Source organism: Oncorhynchus tshawytscha, linkage group LG27 (genome assembly GCF_018296145.1).
Source record: "Oncorhynchus tshawytscha isolate Ot180627B linkage group LG27, Otsh_v2.0, whole genome shotgun sequence".
NCBI lineage: Eukaryota > Metazoa > Chordata > Actinopteri > Salmoniformes > Salmonidae > Oncorhynchus > Oncorhynchus tshawytscha.
This window is the reverse complement of record NC_056455.1, coordinates 11,855,182-11,876,532: the sequence shown is the minus strand read 5'-3', so window position 1 is coordinate 11,876,532 and position 21,351 is coordinate 11,855,182. Positions and strand designations below refer to the sequence as shown.

Below are 21,351 nucleotides of genomic sequence, written 5' to 3'. Positions count from 1 at the left end.
CTCAGGAGAGTTGGCTTCGACACCAGACAAAACGTTTGTCCAGAGGGGAATGTTAGATTTGAGCTCACCACCCAGCTGTACCTTCCATTAGATTGTCTAGAACGTAAACTGTCATAAGGTCCACAAGCTGTGGTGTGGTTCAGTTTGAGTTTAAGTGATGTGCAGATTGGCCATGGACCTCAGGATGACCCAACCTACCTACACATCCAACTGGTTTATGTTTACTCAGAACTGCATAATAACACAATGGCCCCTGCATGCCCAGACCTGCTCCACCACCTCCACCTGACCTGACTCTTCCTTAACACCTGCCTCTGGGCTGCTCATGTTCAGGGTGACGATTACAAAAACATTAGACTTACACAGACAGACCAAGTTGCACCATGGTTATTAGTCCAGTGGGTCTGGCCATCTTATAAAGCTTCGACAAGCTCAGACTTGCCTGAGGGAAATATCTACTTTTTTCTGTTGTGAAAGACAAAGAGGTTATCTTCATTATAACATGGGGCAAGAGAAGGAGGGAAGTGTTCAGAACAGGTCACGCACACGCACACAACACACACACACATGCACACAACACACACACACACACAAACACACACACACACACACACACACACAACACACACACACACCACCAAATGATTATTTTTATCCTGGAATAACTTCTCCACCATGAGTGGAATTGAATGGGCACTGCTACAATACCTCATCACGCTCTATCGCTAATGGATCCTCCTCTGGAAATGGAATTTGGATTTGTTGGGAAAAAAACTCCTTGAGGGAACTGAAAGAAACGTTTCATCTTGCAGAGATGGAAGTGTGTTCTTCTGCCCTGCTGGGTGAAGTGCTTTGTTTTGTACCATCCATTTCAGAATGAAATGAGTGACCTGGGCTTAGGCAGGCTGGTCCTCATAAGACGAAGGTTCAGTGGTGTATGGTGAGAGGGTGTAGGTAGGGGATAGAGATAGGACAGTTCATTCCTGGTAGAGTAGAATAATATTTGTCTGTCTACATACATTAACAATAGATCATCCAGTATAGTTAAGCAATAAGGCATGAGGGTGTGTGGTATATGGCCAATATACCACGGCTAAGGGCTGTTCTTAGGCACAACGTATCGCAGAGTGCCTGGACACAGCCCTTAACAATGGTATACTGGCCATATACCACAAATCCCTGAGGTGCCTTATTGCAATTATAAACTGGTTAATAACATAATTAGAGCAGTAAAAAACATGTTTTTGGTCCTACCTGTGGTATACGGTCTGATATACTAGCGCTGTCAGCCAATCAGCATTCAGGGCTCGAACCACACAGTTTATAATGAGATTTATACAACGGGTGGGCCTAATCCTGAATGCTGATTGGTTAAAACCTATTCCAGCCAGTGTCTATTCCACAAGTTAACACCTATTTACTCTGTTCCATCTTTTTCCTATCCTTAGGAAGATCATATAAACTACATCATGAAATAATTAATTTTTTAAGTCCACTGTATTTATTTAATTAATGCATTATTTACAGCCTTTGAATTAATAATTCAATAATTCATCACAACATTCATCACATGTACGTTTAGATCAACTTACTGCCAAAGAGATGACCATCTATGCAGAAAAAGTGATTCAGTGTTTTCATATTTGAGCTGTATTACTTGAATCATACATAAAACATCCTTTACATAACATACCCTTACAACCATGGCTATACTAATGTTAGGTAATCCTGAGCCTTTTTAGAATATCTACTAATGGAAAGAATATAAAAAAATCATCATAAGGTTTTACAGTTGAAGACTTTCAGAGTATAATGTAGCCTGCTAGACAGCCAGCAAACGGTCACGGCACAACTCTCTCTTGTCTGATCTGATTGCCCACAAAATACTGATTATGAAATTATATTATATTAATATGTGAAGAGTTCCAAAACACTATATACACACATTTTCACATTTGTTTTTTTCATCAGAAATTATTTCTTATCCTTCATGTGTGTGTAAAATATCAAATTGCCACCGGTCTAATGTCCATTGCTCATGTTTCTTGGCCGAAGCAAGTCTCTTCTTCTTATTGGTGTACTTTAGTAGTGGTTTCTTTGCAGCAATTTGTGCATGAAGTCCTGATTCACACAGTCTCCTCTGAACAGTTGATTTTGAGATGTGTCTGTTACTTGAACTCAGTGAAGCATTTATCTGGCCTGCAATTTCTGAGGCTGGTAACTCTAATGAACTTATCCTCTGCAGCAGAGGTAACTCTGGGCTTTCCATTCCTGTGGCGGTCTTCATGCGAGCCAGTTTCATCATAGCGCTTGATGGTTTTTGCGACTGCACTTGAAGAAACTTTCAAAGTTCTTGACATTTTCCAGATTGACTGATCTTCATGTCTTAAATTAATGATGGACTGTCGTTTCTCTTTGCTTATTTGAGCTGTTCTTGCCATAATATGGACTTGATCTTTTACCAAATAGGTAAAAGTATCTTTTACCAAATCTTCCGTATACCACCCCTACCTTGTCACAACACAACTGATTGGTTCAAACGCATTAAGAAGGAAAGAAATTCCACAAATGAACTTTTACGAAGGCACACCTGTTAATTGAAATGCATTTCAGGAGCCTACCACATGAAGCTGGTTGAAAGAATGCCAAGAGTGTGCAAATCTGTCATCAAGGCAAAAGGTGGCTATTAGAAGAATATAAAATATATTTTGATTTGTTTAACACTTTTTTGGTTACTACATGATTCCATATGTGTTATTTCATAGTTTTGATGTCTTCACTATTATTCTAAAATGTAGAAAATAGTAAAAAATAAAGAAAAACCCTTGAATGAGTAGGTGTTCTAAAACTTTTGACAAGTAGTGTAAAGATTTTTTGGAATAAAACCCTTCATGTAAAACGAAGTGGTTGCTAATTAGGATAGATTTGTTTTGTTCTATAACAGACATTCAATACTACAACAAAAACAGCATGTTTGTTTCATAGATGCAAACATTCACAAAGCAAATAGAAAATGCACATTAAAAAACACAGTAAATGTGACTCAGATGTTTCTCCGAATAAATCCATAATGCTAATGTAGCAAAACAGTAGTCTATAGGTCCTCTGGCCTCCTGCTGGACTGCTTGGTCAGTATTGGGGCTGGTGCTGGGTGAGGGTGTCACATATAAGACTCTGCTGTCCCCCATGGCTGCATCTCAGTGAAAAAGCCTTCACGGAAGCTGAGACTATGGTCCAGGGTGATAGGCACTGCCTGCACCTCCTCTTTCAGCTCCTCCCAGGGGTGCCTCTGCTGCTCATCAGGGAACAGTGTCAGCTCCTCAAAGTGCTGTGGGTGGACCGCCAAAGGGAGCGGCTGCTGCAGCCCAGTCAGGTTGAGGTGCTGCTGGATCTCCTCCATGCTGTAGCAGCCCATGGTGGTCACCTCCATGTACCTGCAGGCCTGCTGGTGGTCCCGGTCAGCCCCTCCGCTGCACCACCTCCCCAGGTGCCAGGCCCGGCCTTGATCCTGCTGGGAGAGCTCCACCTTACAGCCCAGGGAGTTCAGAGCTAAGTTAATGTCTAGATCCTCAAAGTTATTGCTGCTCCCATTCAGAACATCGTCAAACACCATGGCCCAGTCTAGTTCACCCTTCAGTGCCTCTGGTTCCATGAGATCCGGTGTCAACAGTGGTGACTTATGGACTGTCTCCCACTTTGTGCCACCAAGTTTGCGTCTGTTCCCAGCACCTGCCCCTCTGTGGGACACTGTGTAGTGGGCCTGGGGGAAATGCTGGTGGTACTCCTGGGTTTTTCGGTTACGGGATGATCCTTGGGTTTTGCTGTGTCTCTGGGTGTTGAAATGGATGGCTGACATCCGCTTGCGCTTGAAGACTCCATTGACAAACATGTCTGCGTACTGAGGGTCAATCTGCCAGAATCCCCCTTTTCCTGGTTCATTCTTCTGCCTGGGAACCTTCATGAAGCACTTGTTGAGTGACAGGTTATGACGGATAGAGTTCTGAGGAGAGAATAGAATGTAGTTCATGAAAAGATGAGCTAACTGACAGCAGTCTCATTAAAGATTCTCTGTCATGTGTTGCTGGATCGTCATAATGTTATAACTAATGATGTATATATAAATCATTGGTTATAACATGTCAAATGTGCATCATCAGGACAAGGTAATAACAATTTAGGTTCAGTGTACTCCTGAATCATATTGTCCCCATCACAGAGATTCCAAGAAAATCAAACAAAGTCAATCATTTAACTTGTCTAATAAAACTACCCATTTTGAATGGTAAGCGAGCGTTGCGTCTTTTTTTGTCCAATGATGTCTACCCATTTTTAGGTTGCACCTCTACTCACGTTGGTTGAGCACCTTCTACTTATTTCCCCCCCCCAAAAAAAAATCAAACATTAAATAACCCACGATTACATCAATGATAAACATATTTAATCATGATAGGCCTAGAACATATTTTCCATACAGCATCAAAATAAATACTGTATCTCTGAGGGATTAGTTGCATGCAATCGCCCACCCATCTCTCTCCCCCTGGGTTGTGTACCTCTCTCAGGTTTGATCAATAATGTAGAAGACAGACTGAGTCACTAACCTGCCAGCTGGTCTCAGCATGTCTGTAGTAGCAGAAGTTCTCTGTGATCCAGTTATAGATAGCAGACAGTGTGATCTTGTTCTTCTTGCCGGCCTGCATGGCCATGCAGATCAGTGTGGCGTAGGAGTAGGGAGGCTTCACCTCGTGGTTGGTATTGAAGTCTACCTCGTCCAGGGACTTGGCTGGCACAGTGATCTGGTGGTGGTTGTTGGTCACTGTCGGTTGAAGTGAGTAGTAACTAGTCCTGTTGGCTGAGGCACTGGAGGTGATGGGGCTGCCTGCACTCTGAGGCATGCCGGAGGCTGCAGTGTCCCCAGCAGGTGGACTGGAAGGGGAGTCGGAGCCCTGAGGGTGCAGGTGGCTGAGCTGAGGCAGGTGGTACGGCTGGCAAGTGGAGCCCGGTAGGCTTTCTAGACTCACACTGACTATGGTGAAGTCCTGGAGCCATTGGAGGCTGGTGAGACTGTCATCCAGGTGCACTGCACCATTCACATTGTCTTGGTCTTCTGGGTGAAGCTTCATCCATTTCTCCTTGAATCTGGTGGCAATCTCCTGACTTGGTAGTACTGGCATTGTAAAGTGTCCCTGTTAATAAATTCCCACAAAATATTGGTGTGATCTCACTCAACTGCATTATAATCTCATAAAAATAAAAGAACAGTGGCCATTCATTCATAAAGAAGTATTTGCAAAAGCAGTACATTTACCTTGGTCTTGGTGTACTCCGCAGTACAGCTTGAATGATCAGCTCCACTGTTCTCATATGGTACCCAAACCTCTTACACGTTATTGCGATGTCTGTACAGATGGCTTGGAGAGAAACTGCTATCTAAACATGTAAAGCCAAGACTTCATTTGCAAAAGCAGCCTTTATGTTTCCACATTCGTTCAGATCCTGTCGATGTGTGATAATAATCCCACAACGGCGAGGGGCAGATCAGAACATACTGAGGGAAAGACAGAAAAGACCGCCTTGAGTTTTAATAGCTCTAAACAAATAGCAGGTCGCTGATTGGCTCCGTGGTTTTCAGGTTTCGCCTTTGTTTCTACGGCTCGCTGTATGCGTGCATATACAGGAAAAATGTGTTAAATCAGCGAAAGCAAACAGAATGTAATTACACAGAATATTCTATGTAATATTTTTTACCTAATTAATCAGAAACAAAGTGGCTTCTGACTGTCATGAATACGTTGTGCATTCATGAATTGTAAGAAGAATGAGTTTTGATTTAAAAACTGAAGTGCAGTTTTGTTACTAAGGGTCTTCTGTAGGCTATTGGACAGTTAATGATACATAATATTTAAAATATATCCTGAATAATTGTAGATAATGAATACATCCTTAGTTAATTGTAAAACAGCCACCTTTGGAGTTACATTTTTTACAACAGTGATGTGACTTTAGCTACACATGGTCGATATTTGAATTGACTTTTGATTAATTCCTCGTTTTATAGACATTGAAGACATAAATGTTACAGTTAATGACAATGTGTGTAGTTGAAACTGCGAACATACTGGCTCTGGGATGAAATTGGGTAATTCTGGCTTTGACATGATGTATTAGTGACATCTACTGGTTATTGTCGATGTTAGGTTCTCGAATTTGCTGTATCCGTTTTTTAATCAGTAGGTATACCCAGCTGACAGTGAAACTATGATTCCGTTAAAATGAATATGATCATTGTAGAAAACTCCATCACAGTTACTCTTTCTCTGGTCCTGGGAGTCTGGGAGACAGGCTCACAAACTCTTGTCTTTCTAACTCAGGGTGTCAAACTCATTTTCCCCCTGCGGATCGCATTCGCGCACTCGGTCTTCGACGATGTCCGGAGGGCGCACTAAAATGTCTTATATTTCCTCGCCATCAGAAATTGGCCTAAAATAGTTCTCTCTCCATCATTTTTTGAATTGCATATACTCCCTGGCTGTCTATCTTTAATTTTGATGATTATTAACGAGTTGGACACAGTCAAGAAACTGCATGAAGGTACTGTAGGTCCATTATCGTTTCTACACTGTCTCTGTATGGTTTTAGTCATACATACACTACATGACCAAAAAGAATGTGAACACCTGCTCGTCAAACATCTCATTCCAAAATCATGGGCATTACTATGGAATTGGTCACTCTTTGCTGATATAACAGCCTCCACTCTTCTGGGAATGCTATCCACTAGATGTTGGAACATTGCTGCCAGGACTTGATTCCATTCAGCCACAAGAGCATTGGTGAGGTCGGACACTGATATTAGGAGATTAGGACAGGCTTGCAGTAGGTGTTCCAATTCATCCCAAAGGTGTTCGATGGGTTTTTAGTCAGGGCTCTGTGCAGGTCAGTCAAGTTCTTCCATACCGATCTCAACAAACTATTTCAGTATCAACCTCGCTTTGTGGACAGGGGCATTGTCATTCTGAAACAGAAAAGGGCATTCCGTTACTACAGCGCAAACTGTTGCCACAAAGTTGGAAGCACAGAATTGTCTAGAATATCATTGTATGCGGTATCATTAATATTTACCTTCACTGGAACTAAGTGGCCTAGCCCAAATCATGAAAAACAGCCCTAGACCATTATTCCTCTTCCACCAAACGTTACAGTTGGCACTATGCATTGGGGCAGGTAGCATTCTCCTTGCATCCACCAAACCCAGATTCATGTGTCAGACTACCAGATGATGAAGAGTGATTCATCACTCCAGAGAATGCGTTTCCACTGCTCCAGAGTCCAATGGTGACGAGCTTTACACCACTCCAGCCAATGCTTGGCATTGCGCATGATGATCTTAGGCTTGTGTGCGGCTGCTTGGGACGAACAGTTCTTGTGCTGATGTTGTTTCCAGAGGCCGTTTGGAACTCGGTAGTGAGTGTTGGAACCTTGGACAGACAATTTTTATGAGCTACACGCTTCAGCATTTGGCATTCCCGTTCTGTGAGCTTGTGTGGCCTACCACTTCGCTGCTGAGCCATTGTTGCTCCTAGATGTTTCCACTTCACAATAACAGCACCTACAGTTGACCGGGGCAGCTCTAGCAGGGCAGAAATTTGACTAACTGACTTGTTGGAAAGATGGAATCTTATGACGGTGCCACGTTGAAAGTCACTGAACTCATCAGTATGGCCATTCTATTGCCAATGTTTTGGATAGAGATTGCATGGCTGTGTGCTCGATTTTATACACCTGTCAGCAATGAGTGTGGCTGAAATAGCCAAATCCACTCATTTGAAGGGTTGTTCAGATACTTTTGTATATACAGTACCAGTCAAAAGTTTGGACACACCTACTCATTCATGGGTTTTTCTTTATTTTTACTAGTTTCTACATTGTAGAATAATCGTGACGACATCAAAACTAAGAAATAACACATATGGAATCACGTAGCAACCAAAAAAGTTTTAAACAAATTAAAATATATTTTATATTCGAGATTCTTCAAAGTAGCCAACCTTTGCCTTGATGACAGCTTTGCACATGCTTGGTATTCTCTCAACCAGCTTCATGAGGTAGTGTCACGTTCGTTGTAACGAGGAGACCAAGGCGCAGCGTGACATTCCTCTTATTAAAGGAAGAACACAATCGTGACACTATAAACACCGGTGCTGACACAGGCAACTAATACATAGACAATAACCCACAAAATACCCAAGGAACATGGCTACCTAAATATGGTCCCCAATCAGAGACAACGATAAACAGCTGCCTCTGATTGAGAACCAATCTAGGCAACCATAGACATAAAAACACCTAGACTAGAAACAACCCCATATACATACAAAACTCTAGACAGGACAAAACATATATATCACCCTCGTCACACCCTGACCTAACCAAAATAATAAAGAAAACAAAGAATACTAAGGTCAGGGCGTGACAGGTAGTCACCTGGAATGCATTTCAATTAACAAGTGTGCCTTCTTAAAAGTTCATTTGTGGAATTTCTTTCCTTTTTAATGCGTTTGAGCCAATCAGTTGTGTTGTGACAAGGTAGGGTTGGTATATAGAATATAGCCCTATTTGGTAAAAGACCAAGTCCATATTAAGGCAAGAACAGCTAAAATAAAAATAAGCAAAGAGAAACGACAGTCCATCATTACTCTAAGACATGAAAGCCAGTCCATGCAGAAAATGTCAAGAACTTTCAAAGTTTCTTCAAGTGCAGTCGCAAAAACCATCAAGCGCTATGATGAAACTGGCTCTCATGAGGACTGCCACAGAAATGGAAGACCCAGAGTTACCACTGCTGCAGAGGATAAGTTCATTAGAGTTACCAGCCTTAGAAATTGCAGCCCAAATAAATGCTTTTTACATTTAACTGGGCAAGTCAGTAAATAACAAATTCTTATTTACAATGACAGCCTACAGGGGAACAGTGGGTTAACTGCCTTGTTCAGGGGGAGAGCAACAGATTTTTACCTTGTCAGCTCAGGGATTCAATCCATCAACCTTTCAGTTACTGGCCCAACACTCTAACCACTAGGCTACCTGCTGCTTCACAGAGTTCAAGTAACAGACACATCTCAACATCAACTGTTCAGAGGAGACTGCGTGAATCAGACCTTTGTGGTTTAATTGCTGCAAAGTGCAAAGAAGCCTCAACTAAAGCACACCAATAAGAAGAAGAGACATGCTTGGACCAAGAAATACGAGCCATGGACATTAGAATTGGTGGAAATCTGTCCTTTGGTCTCATGAGTCGAAATTTGAGATTTTTGGTTCCAACCGTCAAGTCTTTGTCAGATCGCAGAGTAGGTGGACGCATGATCTCCGCATGTGTGGTTCCCACCATAAAGCATGGAGGAGGAGGTGTGATGGTGCTTTGCTGGTGACACTGTCTGTGCTTTATTTAGAATTCAAGGCACACTTAACCAGCATGGATAACCCACAGCATTCTGCAGTGATACGCCACCACATCTGGTTTCACTTAGTGGGACTAACATTTGTTTTTCAACAGCACAATGACTCAACACACCTCCAGGCAGTGTAAGGGCTATTTTGACCAAGAAGGAGAGTGATGGAGTGCTGCATTAGATGACCTGGCCTCCACATTCACCCGACCTCAATCCAATTGAGATGGTATGGGATGAGTTGGAGCGCAGAATGACAGAAAAGCAGCCAACAAGTGCTCAGCATATGTGGGAACTCCTTCAAGATTGTTGGAAAAGCATTCCTGGTGAAGCTGGTTGAGAGAATGCCACAAGTGTGCAAAGCTGTCATCAAGGCAAAGGGTGGCTAACTTTGAAGAATCTAAAATCTATTTAGAATTGTTTAACACTTTTTTGGTTACTACATTATTCCATATGTGTAATTTCATAGTTTTGATCTCTCACTATTATGTATGCTATGTAGAAAATAATAAAATAAATAAAAACCCTTGAATGAGTAGGTGTGTCCAAACTTTTGACTGGTACTGTATATATAATATATACACATTTCATTTCAACTTGTAGGACTATGCATAGGGTGAATTCGGGAAAGAGTGGGACAAGATATAAACTGGGACAGATTAATCCTGATTCCTTTATTTCTTGGTCTGACAAAAGAACATTTAAACTATTGTTACTAACAGCAAAATTACATCACTTAATCGGTGACATCATGGAGGGGCAGAGAAAGCAAACAGGAAGCTCACCCCGGGAAGCACACGGTAAAATCAGTGACATAGCTTCTCTGTTTTGTTAAGGTTATAAAACGGTCCTACATAATGCACTGTGCCGAATGTTGACGTAAATGTGAATACTATGTACTGGTGCATCAAAATACATAAAGTTGCCAATATTATCTTTCAATTTTGAAATTGTCATGTTTGTTCTCCGGCTTTGCCAACCATAACTAGCTAAAGTAGCAGAATGGAGTGGGCTTTTCTAATGGAGGAGAGAGAACCAGTTTACATTAGGGACCACCTGTATTTAGGTTAGGCTCTGGTTCTTGAAGTACTATATCCTGTTATTAGTACTGTTATTTCTGGAATTCAGAAAGCAGGACACTTTTTGCGTTTTCATCTTCTGTAACTTCTTCAGACACCTATACAACATATTGGCCCAACATGATACATTTCTGAAATCCTCAAATGTTTCCTAATCACACCAAATTGAATCGTCATTGAAGTACAATTAGGACTATAATAATGGTGTCAAAGACCAACTGAAAATATGGTCATGCCTCCTGTGAATATGAAATCAACAGTCGTTTTTTTGTGTGATTACGAAACATCTGTAGGATTTCAGAAATGTGTCATGTGTTGGGCTAATATGTTGAATAGATGTCGAAAGAGGTTACAGAAGATGGAAATGCAAAGTGTCCCACTTGTTCCGAATTCACCCTAAATGGTCATCACAGGTCAAGCATGAGACATGCAGTTAAAACCAGAAGTGTTCAACATTACATTTATTTAATTGTTATTCACATGCGGCTATAGGCTACACATGTAGGATCTTAATTTGAGCCAGTTTGCTACAGCAGGAAAATAATCCTGCAGCAACAGGAAATTTGAATTATGTGGATTATAATGAATGGGACATTTTTGTAGGGGTTGATACATTTTTCATTAGTGTAAATCTAGTCTGATATTTTAAAGTAGAAATGACAAACTTTAGAAGCCTTTTTAAACCTTGAATACACTACAAGTTTGCATTTCCTGCTGTGAAGGAAAATTCTCAGTAACAGAATATTGATCAAATGAAGATCCTACATCTGTACACAGGGACGGACAGATATTGATAGAGTTATGAATCACTAAATGTGGTGTTGTCCTGGATACCAGGTCAATAATAGTGAGAAACAGGAACAAGGCACAAGTGTATCATCAAAGTTAACATGACACATCGTTAATCAAAGACACATGACATTTACACCCCTCTACAACAAAACTCACAAGCAAAAGATAACCTAATGTTAAAGATGCAATGTCTCAAGATGTTGCATAAGTAAAATGGTTGAGAAGCATTTAGTTTATTCCCCCTGGGAAAAAAATTAGAACACATACAATGCAGACCATATAACAACCAAGTCTACTCATAATGTAGTTCATTTTTAGATTAAATGTATCAATATATGGACTTAACATAATTGTAATTGCTGAACAGTTGGTTTTAATAACAATTAGGTTTCTTTAAAAATATTTAACGAACCATTGAGAATGCAAAGAAATGTCATACTTTTACAGCTCTGTATATCAGCCAATGGAAATAAAAACCTCCTAGACTACGTGCTCATACAGCTGTACAGTGCCTTGCAAAAGTATTCGGCCCCCTTGAACTTTGCAACCTTTTGCCACATTTCAGGCTTCAAACATAAAGATATAAAACTGTATTTTTTTGTGAAGAATCAACAACAAGTGGGACACAATCATGAAGTGGAACAACATTTATTGGATATTTCAAACGTTTTTAACAAATCAAAAACTGAAAAATTGGCCGTGCAAAATTATTCAGCCCCTTTACTTTCAGTGCAGTAAACTCTCTCCAGAAGTTCAGTGAGGATCTCTGAATGATCCAATGTTGACCAAAATTACTAATGATGATAAATACAATCCACCTGTGTGTAATCAAGTCTCCGTATAAATGCACCTGCACTGTGATAGTCTCAGAGGTCCGTTAAAAGCGCAGAGAGCATCATGAAGAACAAGGAACACACCAGGCAGGTCCGAGATACTGTTGTGAAGAAGTTTAAAGCCGGATTTTGATACAAAAAGATTTCCCAAGCTTTAAACATCCCAAGGAGCACTGTGCAAGCGATAATATTGAAATGGAAGGAGTATCAGACCACTGCAAATCTACCATGACCTGGCCGTCCCTCTAAACTTTCAGCTCATACAAGGAGAAGACTGATCAGAGATGCAGCCAAGAGGCCCATGATCACTCTGGATGAACTGCAGAGATCTACAGCTGAGGTGGGAGACTCTGTCCATAGGACAACAATCAGTCGTATATTGCACAAATCTGGCCTTTATGGTAGAGTGGCAAGAAGAAAGCCATTTCTTAAAGATATCCATAAAAAGTGTTGTTTAAAGTTTGCCACAAGCCACCTGGGAGACACACCAAACATGTGGAAGAAGGTGCTCTGGTCAGATGAAACCAAAATTGAACTTTTTGGCAACAATGCAAAACGTTATGTTTGGCGTAAAAGCAACACAGCTCATCACCCTGAACACAACATCCCCACTGTCAAACATGGTGGTGGCAGCATCATGGTTTGGGCCTGCTTTTCTTCAGCAGGGACAGGGAAGATGGTTAAAATTGATGGGAAGATGGATGGAGCCAAATACAGGACCATTCTGGAAGAAAACCTGATGGAGTCTGCAAAAGACCTGAGACTGGGACGGAGATTTGTCTTCCAACAAGACAATGATCCAAACCATAAAGCAAAATCTACAATGGAATGGTTCGAAAATAAACATATCCAGGTGTTAGAATGGCCAAGTCAAAGTCCAGACCTGAATCCAATCGAGAATCTGTGGAAAGAACTGAAAACTGCTGTTCACAAATGCTCTCCATCCAACCTCACTGAGCTCGAGCTGTTTTGCAAGGAGGAATGGGAAAAAGTGTCAGTCTCTCGATGTGCAAAACTGATAGAGACATACCCCAAGCGACTTACAGCTGTAATCGCAGCAAAAGGTGGCGCTACAAAGTATTAACTTAAGGGGGCTGAATAATTTTGCATGCCCAATTTTTCAGTTTTTGATTTGTTAAAAAAGTTTGAAATATCCAATAAATGTCGTTCCACTTCATGATTGTGTCCCACTTGTTGTTGATTCTTCACAAAAAAATACAGTTTTATATCTTTATGTTTGAAGCCTGAAATGTGGCAAAAGGTCGCAAAGTTCAAGGGGGCCGAATACTTTCGCAAGGCACTGTATATCCTGAAACCGTTTCATCACAAGAACACCAAAAAATGCAACAAGCAGCAGCCATATCTGTTTAGTTGAAGGCACATAGATCTATATGTATGGTGCTACATCTACAGGTTCAGACACTGCAAGTCATGGAACTTGAGCAAGGCAACGACTATGCCAGGATGACAAGCCACAATATAGCTACAGAAATATGCCACGTCTACAAATAACACACTTTGTGCTATACAGTCAGCATTGCGTATTGGCTTGTTGCAGGCTCTATCTATCTTTGTGTTCAGCTGTTCGGGTGTAAAGCTGGACTCTGTCACTAAAAATCGATCAGCTAAATGTGAGATACTGTGCATGTAGCTGTAACTACTAATCTCCTTATTTGAATCCCCAGATGTTCTTCTATAATACACAAATATACAATTTTGCAAATTAATCTACACAATTTTCTAGTACAGGTACAATATATAAGATATCACATAATTCAGTATAAAAACAAACAAATGTAGATATTTACCATTGAAGACAACTTGAAATGAAATGCCTCAATTTGACTTGCTATGACAGGGGAATTCACCATTTCAAAGTAAAATGAATGAATCCTCAAAACCTTTAAAAAAATGACACCATTCAATTATGTCATGTTTAAATCATGTCAAATGTCCACTGAAATGTTTCAAAGTTTGCTTTCAAAAACGTTTCATATCATACAAGCACCAAGAAATAACAGTTTAAAAAAGTTATTAGTTTAGATGAATACAACATGAATGGTATTAATGCTCTCTAAAACAATTAGTGTCAAGCAGTAATTTGAATAGAGTAAACTGAAAGTGAGTGTGCTTCTAGTACTACCATATGGTAGTCATACTCAACCACTGGAATCATGCAACGTCCGCCACTGCATCACAACCCCATCCAGAATGGATAAACAATTACACACTCCTAAATGTATGTATGCAAAGCAATCTAATTAAGGACTTGTTGTTTTTTTATTAAGGTATAGTATGGTTTTAGTAAATCCTTGCAATGACCACCACAAACACATTTTGAATCAATGCCAGTTATGGCATGAATCGGTGACCAAAGTAGGAGAGAGGTCTTCTACAAGGCCCAAGGGGACTGGATCATGGGGGATGGATGGGCTTGGGAGGAGACCATGGCTAAGTCCCAATTATTCATCCTTTAGGCTAAATATGCACTTTCACACTCCCCGTCATGGATTTAAAAGCATTGGATTGGTGTAATTATTGACTGGAGGGAGTTTCCACCATTGTGAAATCCATGTGAGAAAGTGAATTGGGACTCAGCCAGAGAGGGAGAACCGTTGGGTCCAGAGGTTAGGGGTCAAATTGCTCATCCTCCATGTGAAGACTGCTGGGGGGACACAGGAGGGGCTGGCTGGAGCAGTTGGTACTCTGACTCTTCAGGCTCTCTGATGACCCTGTGGACACAAGGAGCATGATCCAATTAAACAAGAGGAGCTCTTACTCCAGTGAAATAAATCTAAACAGTTGCATACTTATCAATACAAACTTGCTGTCTATTTGCATGATAAACAGAGTTACAACCTGCAGCAGATTATTAACCAACTGTCCTGAATCTGACAGATAGCGAGGAATCGGTTTCTCTGAAGCAACGAGACAGAAAAGCAGATAGGTAAAGACAGGACAGAGAAGTCCTACATACCACATTTATTCCTCCACACCAATAGAGCAGGCATCAGGACCTAGAGCTGGCCATAGCAAGGCCAGGTAAAGGGACAGGGCAGGGAGTAAGGAAACAGAGAAGAACAAACAGCACACAGGTTAGATGCAAAGCTGGGGGACTGAAAGCCTGATAGAATAAAGAGAAAAAGAGCCAAAAGGTATTATACGTGCAATCAAAAATGTATGTTAACAATTGGTTTGAGCCTTAAAGACATGCTCTGGTACTTTGGCAACTAGTAAGTATTTTTTAAGGTTCCTATTGTTTGTGTGTTAATGTGTAGTTCATACATAATCTATGAGCAGAACTAGCCAAGAAATCCCTAGTTTGACTGTTTTCTGGAAGCTGTGCAGCGCCATTTTCCCTACATTTACCCCCACATGGGCCAGCCCCCTAGCAATTAAAGTTTCAGCCAATGATCTTCAGCCTGCCAAGGGAGTGACGGCTAGCAACACGCACACAGTAGACAGAGAGAGACATGATGAACATATGTGACAGAGTACACAATTTTCTGGGGCCACTTTTGGCTCGTGGGCGCTACTTTCAGAACTACTAGCTAAAAAGTATACAAAAGAACCAGAGAATATCTTTAATGTCCAGACAAACATACACAATTGTGCACAGATACGCACAGGCCTGGGCCTTGTGTTATTATTAGCTTACCTGGCAGAGACAGGTCCCCTGGTGGGTCACTCTCTGTTTTGGTCAGGCTGCTGTGTTCACTGCTGTAGTCCTGAAGGATCTCTCGCTCTCCTCCAGAGTGCAGCCTGTCCTCTGTACCACCCACGACAGGAGGGAGAGACAAGGTCACAACATGCAACAAGACCTAAATGTCCTTACACTGGTTTGGAATGTACCCTGGTAGGTATTTCAAGTCATTATTTGGAGAGGTCACCTACTCGAACTTGATGTAGACTGGACCACTAACTACGTGCATTCAGAGCATGACAGAACTCACCATCATCTGGGGAGATGGACTCCGGTACATCCTCGGCTGCAGTGGCCTCGGTGGGAGCAGGGCTGCTGGAGAGCAGTGTGTGAGGCTGGGCGTCAGACATCTCAGACAGCTTCTCCTCATCCTCCTCCTGGATGGGTGATGAGGGCGACCTCAGGGTGCTGCGGGGGCGAAACACTTACAATGAGGTGACATGGATAACAAACAAAAAACATTTACAACCGACGTGAAGCTTTATAATAAACAGACTGCACTCTGTACTGTTGTCCTAGTAAGTTTATTTTCTGCAGGTTGGCAAGGCACAGCAATGTCAACTGGATGGATTGCCAAGGACATGCCATATAATCAGTTTGTAGAATGGTGCTGGATACAGAAGATGACCTCTAGCAGCACCTCACCACAACATAAGGACACTCTTTATTCTGACCCTGGGCCAAGCTGTTACACAAAATGATGAGCAATCAATCCAGAGTCAAACCCAATGTCAACAAGCAAATCCATCCAGGGCAGTTAATCTGTCAGGGCTATTAACTTCATACTAAAACTAAATCATTCAAAATTGCATATGCTCCAAGTTAGAGACCGTTCAAATCAAATGGTAATGGTGTGAAGAATTACAGTAGCAGGCAGCTGGACCGTAGAGAGCAGCACTGTGAGACTTTAGCCCACTTCAGCTCCTCCCCTTTCTTCCTAAAGTGTGCACTGATTCACCCTACCTCAAAAGATTTCAAAGCATTGGATTGGTTTAAATATTCGCTGGAGGGAGGTTCCACCATCTTCTCTTACACCTGTCCATTACTTTTAAATCCATGAGGGGGAGTGTAGTGTACGAGTGCACACTTCAGGGAGATGGTCCATCTCAGATGGAGGAGAAAGTGAACTGAGCTTGTTACTACCCTTGTGTCTCAGGATTACCTGTCAGGTGACTTGCTGACCTTGCCCTTCTGCAGGCCCCCGTCCCCGGAGTGTTCTGGGGAGCCCAGCGGCCGGCCCTCCCCTACCAGGCTCCCAGAGAAGTTAATATCATCGTATAGGGGGGCGGGGGGGATGGAGGGGGACACAGAGTGCAGGCCATTCAGGGCCTCCAGCAGAGAGATGGGCTCAAAGCCTGGGGGAACCGAGTCTGAGCTCTGGAGAGAGGCACACGCAGAAAGACTGCTCATATCTTCACTAGTCATTCACAGTCATTTATTAAAGGCTTTGTAACTGCATTGTGATGGAGTTGAGTTTCGTTAAATACAAGTATAAAAAGAAACAATCCTTGTCACACATGATGTCATGTATTAACAACAAATGCCTGGGTCGTGTGCGCCGTACCGAGTGCTCATCATGGTCCATGGTCTGAGCCAGTACAGGGCTGAAAGACACAGGGGACAGCGGCCCAGGCTTCTTCCTCACAGCTCTGATCTGCAGCAAGGCTCGGAAGGCTGGGGAGAGAGACAGACCAAACACTGATTACACTACACACTGTCAAATGGGACTGCATCTTCACTAAAATGTCAACTTTACAGCATTTTCCTTAAATCAGCTCAGTAAACACAGGGCATTCATCTCCACGTCCATTAGGTGTCTCTCTCGCTGAGCTCTGAAACATGGCAGCCTGGCAGGTCTATTTCCTATTAGCTAAGGCATGAAATCTCAGTAGGAAGCCTATTGGAAACAAACTATTGTCGCTCCTTACGCAGTCTGCAGATAGGACAGTTGTTGGCCTGGTAACGCAGGGTGTCAGCACAGGAGTTGCAGAGACACAGGTGTCTGCAGGGCAGAATGATGGTGTCTCGGAGGTCTGACAGACAAACAACACACTCATTGCTGTTGTCACTGTTCTCATCCTCCGATGGCTGCAGAGAACCAAAAAACAAGAGTGTTGTTAAGAGTGATGAACATGTAGAAAAAAATTGACTATGCAAACCAACGGTCTGAAAACCTACAGCAAAATGAGCCACATTTCTGATAGATTCAGGTGTGGTTACACCTCTATAATGGAAAAATGTGCTGCTTTCCAACAGCCTTTGTAAATTCATGTTAAATAAATCTACTGTATGCATCTACAAAAGTTGTTCCTGGTGAGTTCTAGAACAACAACCTTGGTCTCTTGGTTGTTTTTGTTTTCAATTCCATAGATCTCCTGCAGCAGGTAGCTCACACGATCCACCTATAACAGAGCGCACACATGGTAACATGAGGAACACATTGTAGCCTTATGTCCCATAGGGGATAAACAGGACGTAAGCACACATGCTAACAAATGTATGTGTTGTAAATTAACATGTTTTTGTTATTCAGGCATTTGTATTTTGAATAATATAATAGAGAAGACATGGATTAACTTGGATGAACTTACAATTTGCTTCTGCTTCAGAGGCTTGACGGAGAAACTGCCATCCACATGCTTGAAAGGAAGAAATGGTGTTTACTTCACATATTTCATAATGTGTGAAAACAGAACTTCATGACATCAGATTTGCAAATTTGAGTCAAATTCAAACACTGCCCTCTTCCACTCAATCGACACAATGAGTTACTTACTCTCTCAAAGGCTGCCAGCAGCACATGTGCATGTCCCAAGCAATCTGGAAAAGGACAAACACTAATTCATAAGGGATTACTGTACTCTGTGCATACAGTGTCTAATCTAGCACCTGCTATTGTGGTACAGCGGAGAGACAGTTGCCAACTAAGTTTGTTAAGTCAGTCTTGAGATGATATATGGAGCGCAGTACATTAACATCAGCGTCAACCGTTTGGACCACCTACCATCCCCTTCATCCACCACAGCTTGGATCACCATGGGGAAAACACCCCGGTCCAGGTCAAAGTTCAGCTGTAAAGATAAAATAAATGGTGACAACAGATGAGTTTATCAACTGTGAGCTGGTGACATCACTCCACAGGATTGAGTGCTGCTGCCCAGATATACTCACATCCTCCTCCTTCCAGTCGGTGAAATCAATTTTGAAAGAAGGTAGGGAGAAATGTTGGCTCACACCCCTCTTATAGTGTACAGTCTCAGAAACCAGGGCTGGGCCCTTTGGGTTGTACCTACACAAGACAGAAACAGTGATGTCAATTTCTTATCAATACAAAAACTATCAACGTTAATTTAGTATAGCGGAAATATAAGATGTTCTTTATCAGATCTCTTGTTGAGAGCTCTTTCATCAACCACAAATAATGAAAAACAGCATTAGGCCTAACTAAAATCAATTTCCGAATTTTCCCTCTTAAATTTGTCAATGGAAAAGCTCAATAAAAAAACATGCAAAAAAAGGCAGAAAAACACATCCATCCACTCACATAATGACCTCAGCATAAACTATTATATTAATTCCCTCTTCAGATGACATGCGTATCCATGGAGACAGGCGGTTGCTAAGGACCCATTGTATCTCTCCCAGTCTGCTTTTTGGAGACTGACATTCTATGCTGTATATTGGCCACTATCATAAGATGTTCTTATACAACGTGTCTTTAAAGTGAATAAAACAATTTCACTGCAGAAACAGATAAAAGGCATGGATTTCATTTGAGAAATGATGAAATGTAAAATGATGAATTTGATTTAGTTAGCAAGAGAGCAAGAGACAGTGGAAGAAAATATGTATTTCTAATTAGTGAATGACTTAGAAATATCATATTGATGCTAAACATAGTCTATTATGTAAATGAAAAGGTTTCTGAAACAGACTCTTACATACATTGCCATCCCATTGGTGAATTCCTCAAAAGCTTGGCAATACAGGGTGATAGCCACACGAGCATCAGCGTCAAATGTGAACTCCACACCATACAGAACCTTTGGCTTCCCTCCTTCCTCTACTGGAGCATCAGTGTCATCTTTGTACCTAGTAGTCAAGCAGACAAACAAAACAATGTTAAGCTAGGTTTTTCAAGTGGCCAATTTCAAAATGACATAACTTTGATACTGAAGCTATTATTAAGTTAACAACAACAACAAATCCCTCATGCACCACACTTATGAAAGCATGTCGATATCAAATGAAACATAGGCCTAAACAAGTACAGTGAATAGATGTTAAGCTAAAGTCAATCAGCCAGGATTCTTGACCTGAATCACTTGACAATGAAAACAACTAAGAAAAATAAATGAGGTAAGGTTAGTCTGAAGACTACTCGCTGTAGAATATGGTGGTGTTTTTCCTCACCTGACCAAGCGCAGGGAGTCCTTTCTGATATTGACCAGACTTCTCAGGGTCTTCACCGGCTCATGGGGTGCCGGGGTCACGTACGGAAACTAAGCAAAGGTGAGACATGACAACTAGTCTAAGAAAAGAACAGCCCAATGCAGATAAACTTCAAATGCTTTAGCCTAACCAATAACATGGGGGATGTGAATCAAGGACTACTCCTGAACTTCCACTTCAACTAATATGCCTAATAGGCTGTACATGTTACTTCTCTGTCTGCAGCTTGCAAGGTGCAAAACTTAACAACATAGCTAAGAATCTTTACCACTGTATAGCAAACTTGTAGGTCCTTACTTGTACAGGCCTATTTCCAAGGAAGTTCAGATCCATGTTTTCTCCAAATAGGTAACCCTCTGGATGTGGAGTGTCAAATTTCTCCCCTCCCATGAAAAAATGGCTGGCAAAGTAATTCCCTTTAAAAAAATAGAAGTATGTGACTAGATTAGAATCAGGATAAAATCAGGATGGAAGGCCTATCTTTAATCAGGACAAGATCAGGACACTGATGTACAACTCATCTCTGCCTCATCAAATAAACATCTCACCAGGACTGAATATCATCCAATTACCCATTTACAGAGTTCACATGTAACGTTAGGCCTATAATGTTGGGAACTGATGATGTCAGTTTAACTGACGTTAGCAGCGTTGGCTATAGTTCGAGTTTTAGCGTTACAATCCAAATGAATAGCTATATTTACCCGATTTCGGTGGAAATCTGTACGCAGAATTCGCCTGGATATCAATATCCTCAACGCCAGCGATTCTCCGGCTAAGAATCGACCCCATCTTTCCTTGTTGTTGCTAGCTTGCTAATTAGCTACAGACTTGGCTAACTACTAACGTTACTAGCCCCTACGCTAGTGTATTTATCGTCCAAGGGACCGTTTTGTAACAAGTTTTAGACTTTCTTCGGTATTACACAGCCACTTATATATCCAACTGTGTACCTGTCAAGAATAACGATAGAACCAAGGATAACTGGGTTTCCGCTAAAGAAAATAAACACAAGTTTCTAGCCAAAAGACTTCTGATGTGTGATA

The 21,351-nt window shown here is 41.5% G+C and overlaps 2 protein-coding genes across 3 annotated transcripts; both read right to left on the bottom strand.

Moving 5' to 3' along the window:
• Positions 1–2,782: 2,782 nt before the first annotated feature.
• On the bottom strand, positions 2,783–5,673 carry LOC112246050 (forkhead box protein J1-B-like). The gene is made up of 3 exons (XM_024414316.2): positions 5,309–5,673; positions 4,602–5,186; positions 2,783–4,000 (listed from the first exon to the last, which is right to left on the bottom strand). The coding sequence occupies exons 2-3, from the start codon at positions 5,172–5,174 to the stop codon at positions 3,161–3,163; spliced, it is 1,413 nt and encodes a 470-aa protein (XP_024270084.1). The 5' UTR covers positions 5,175–5,186; positions 5,309–5,673; the 3' UTR covers positions 2,783–3,160.
• Positions 5,674–14,411: 8,738 nt separating this feature from the next.
• On the bottom strand, positions 14,412–21,333 carry LOC112246049 (probable E3 ubiquitin-protein ligase MGRN1). Of its 2 annotated transcripts, XM_024414315.2 has the most exons (16): positions 21,010–21,332; positions 20,603–20,721; positions 20,267–20,355; positions 19,799–19,945; positions 19,025–19,142; positions 18,858–18,924; positions 18,630–18,673; positions 18,445–18,492; positions 18,187–18,255; positions 17,782–17,941; positions 17,418–17,527; positions 17,016–17,230; positions 16,104–16,261; positions 15,809–15,919; positions 15,128–15,173; positions 14,412–14,882 (listed from the first exon to the last, which is right to left on the bottom strand). In XM_024414315.2, the coding sequence occupies exons 1-15, from the start codon at positions 21,095–21,097 to the stop codon at positions 15,133–15,135; spliced, it is 1,584 nt and encodes a 527-aa protein (XP_024270083.1). In that variant the 5' UTR covers positions 21,098–21,332; the 3' UTR covers positions 14,412–14,882; positions 15,128–15,132. The 2 variants fall into 2 exon arrangements, with proteins under 2 accessions (XP_024270083.1, XP_024270082.1); XM_024414314.2 differs by lacking the exon at positions 15,128–15,173 and having other exon boundaries at positions 21,010–21,333.
• Between the last annotated feature and the right edge of the window lie 18 nt (positions 21,334–21,351).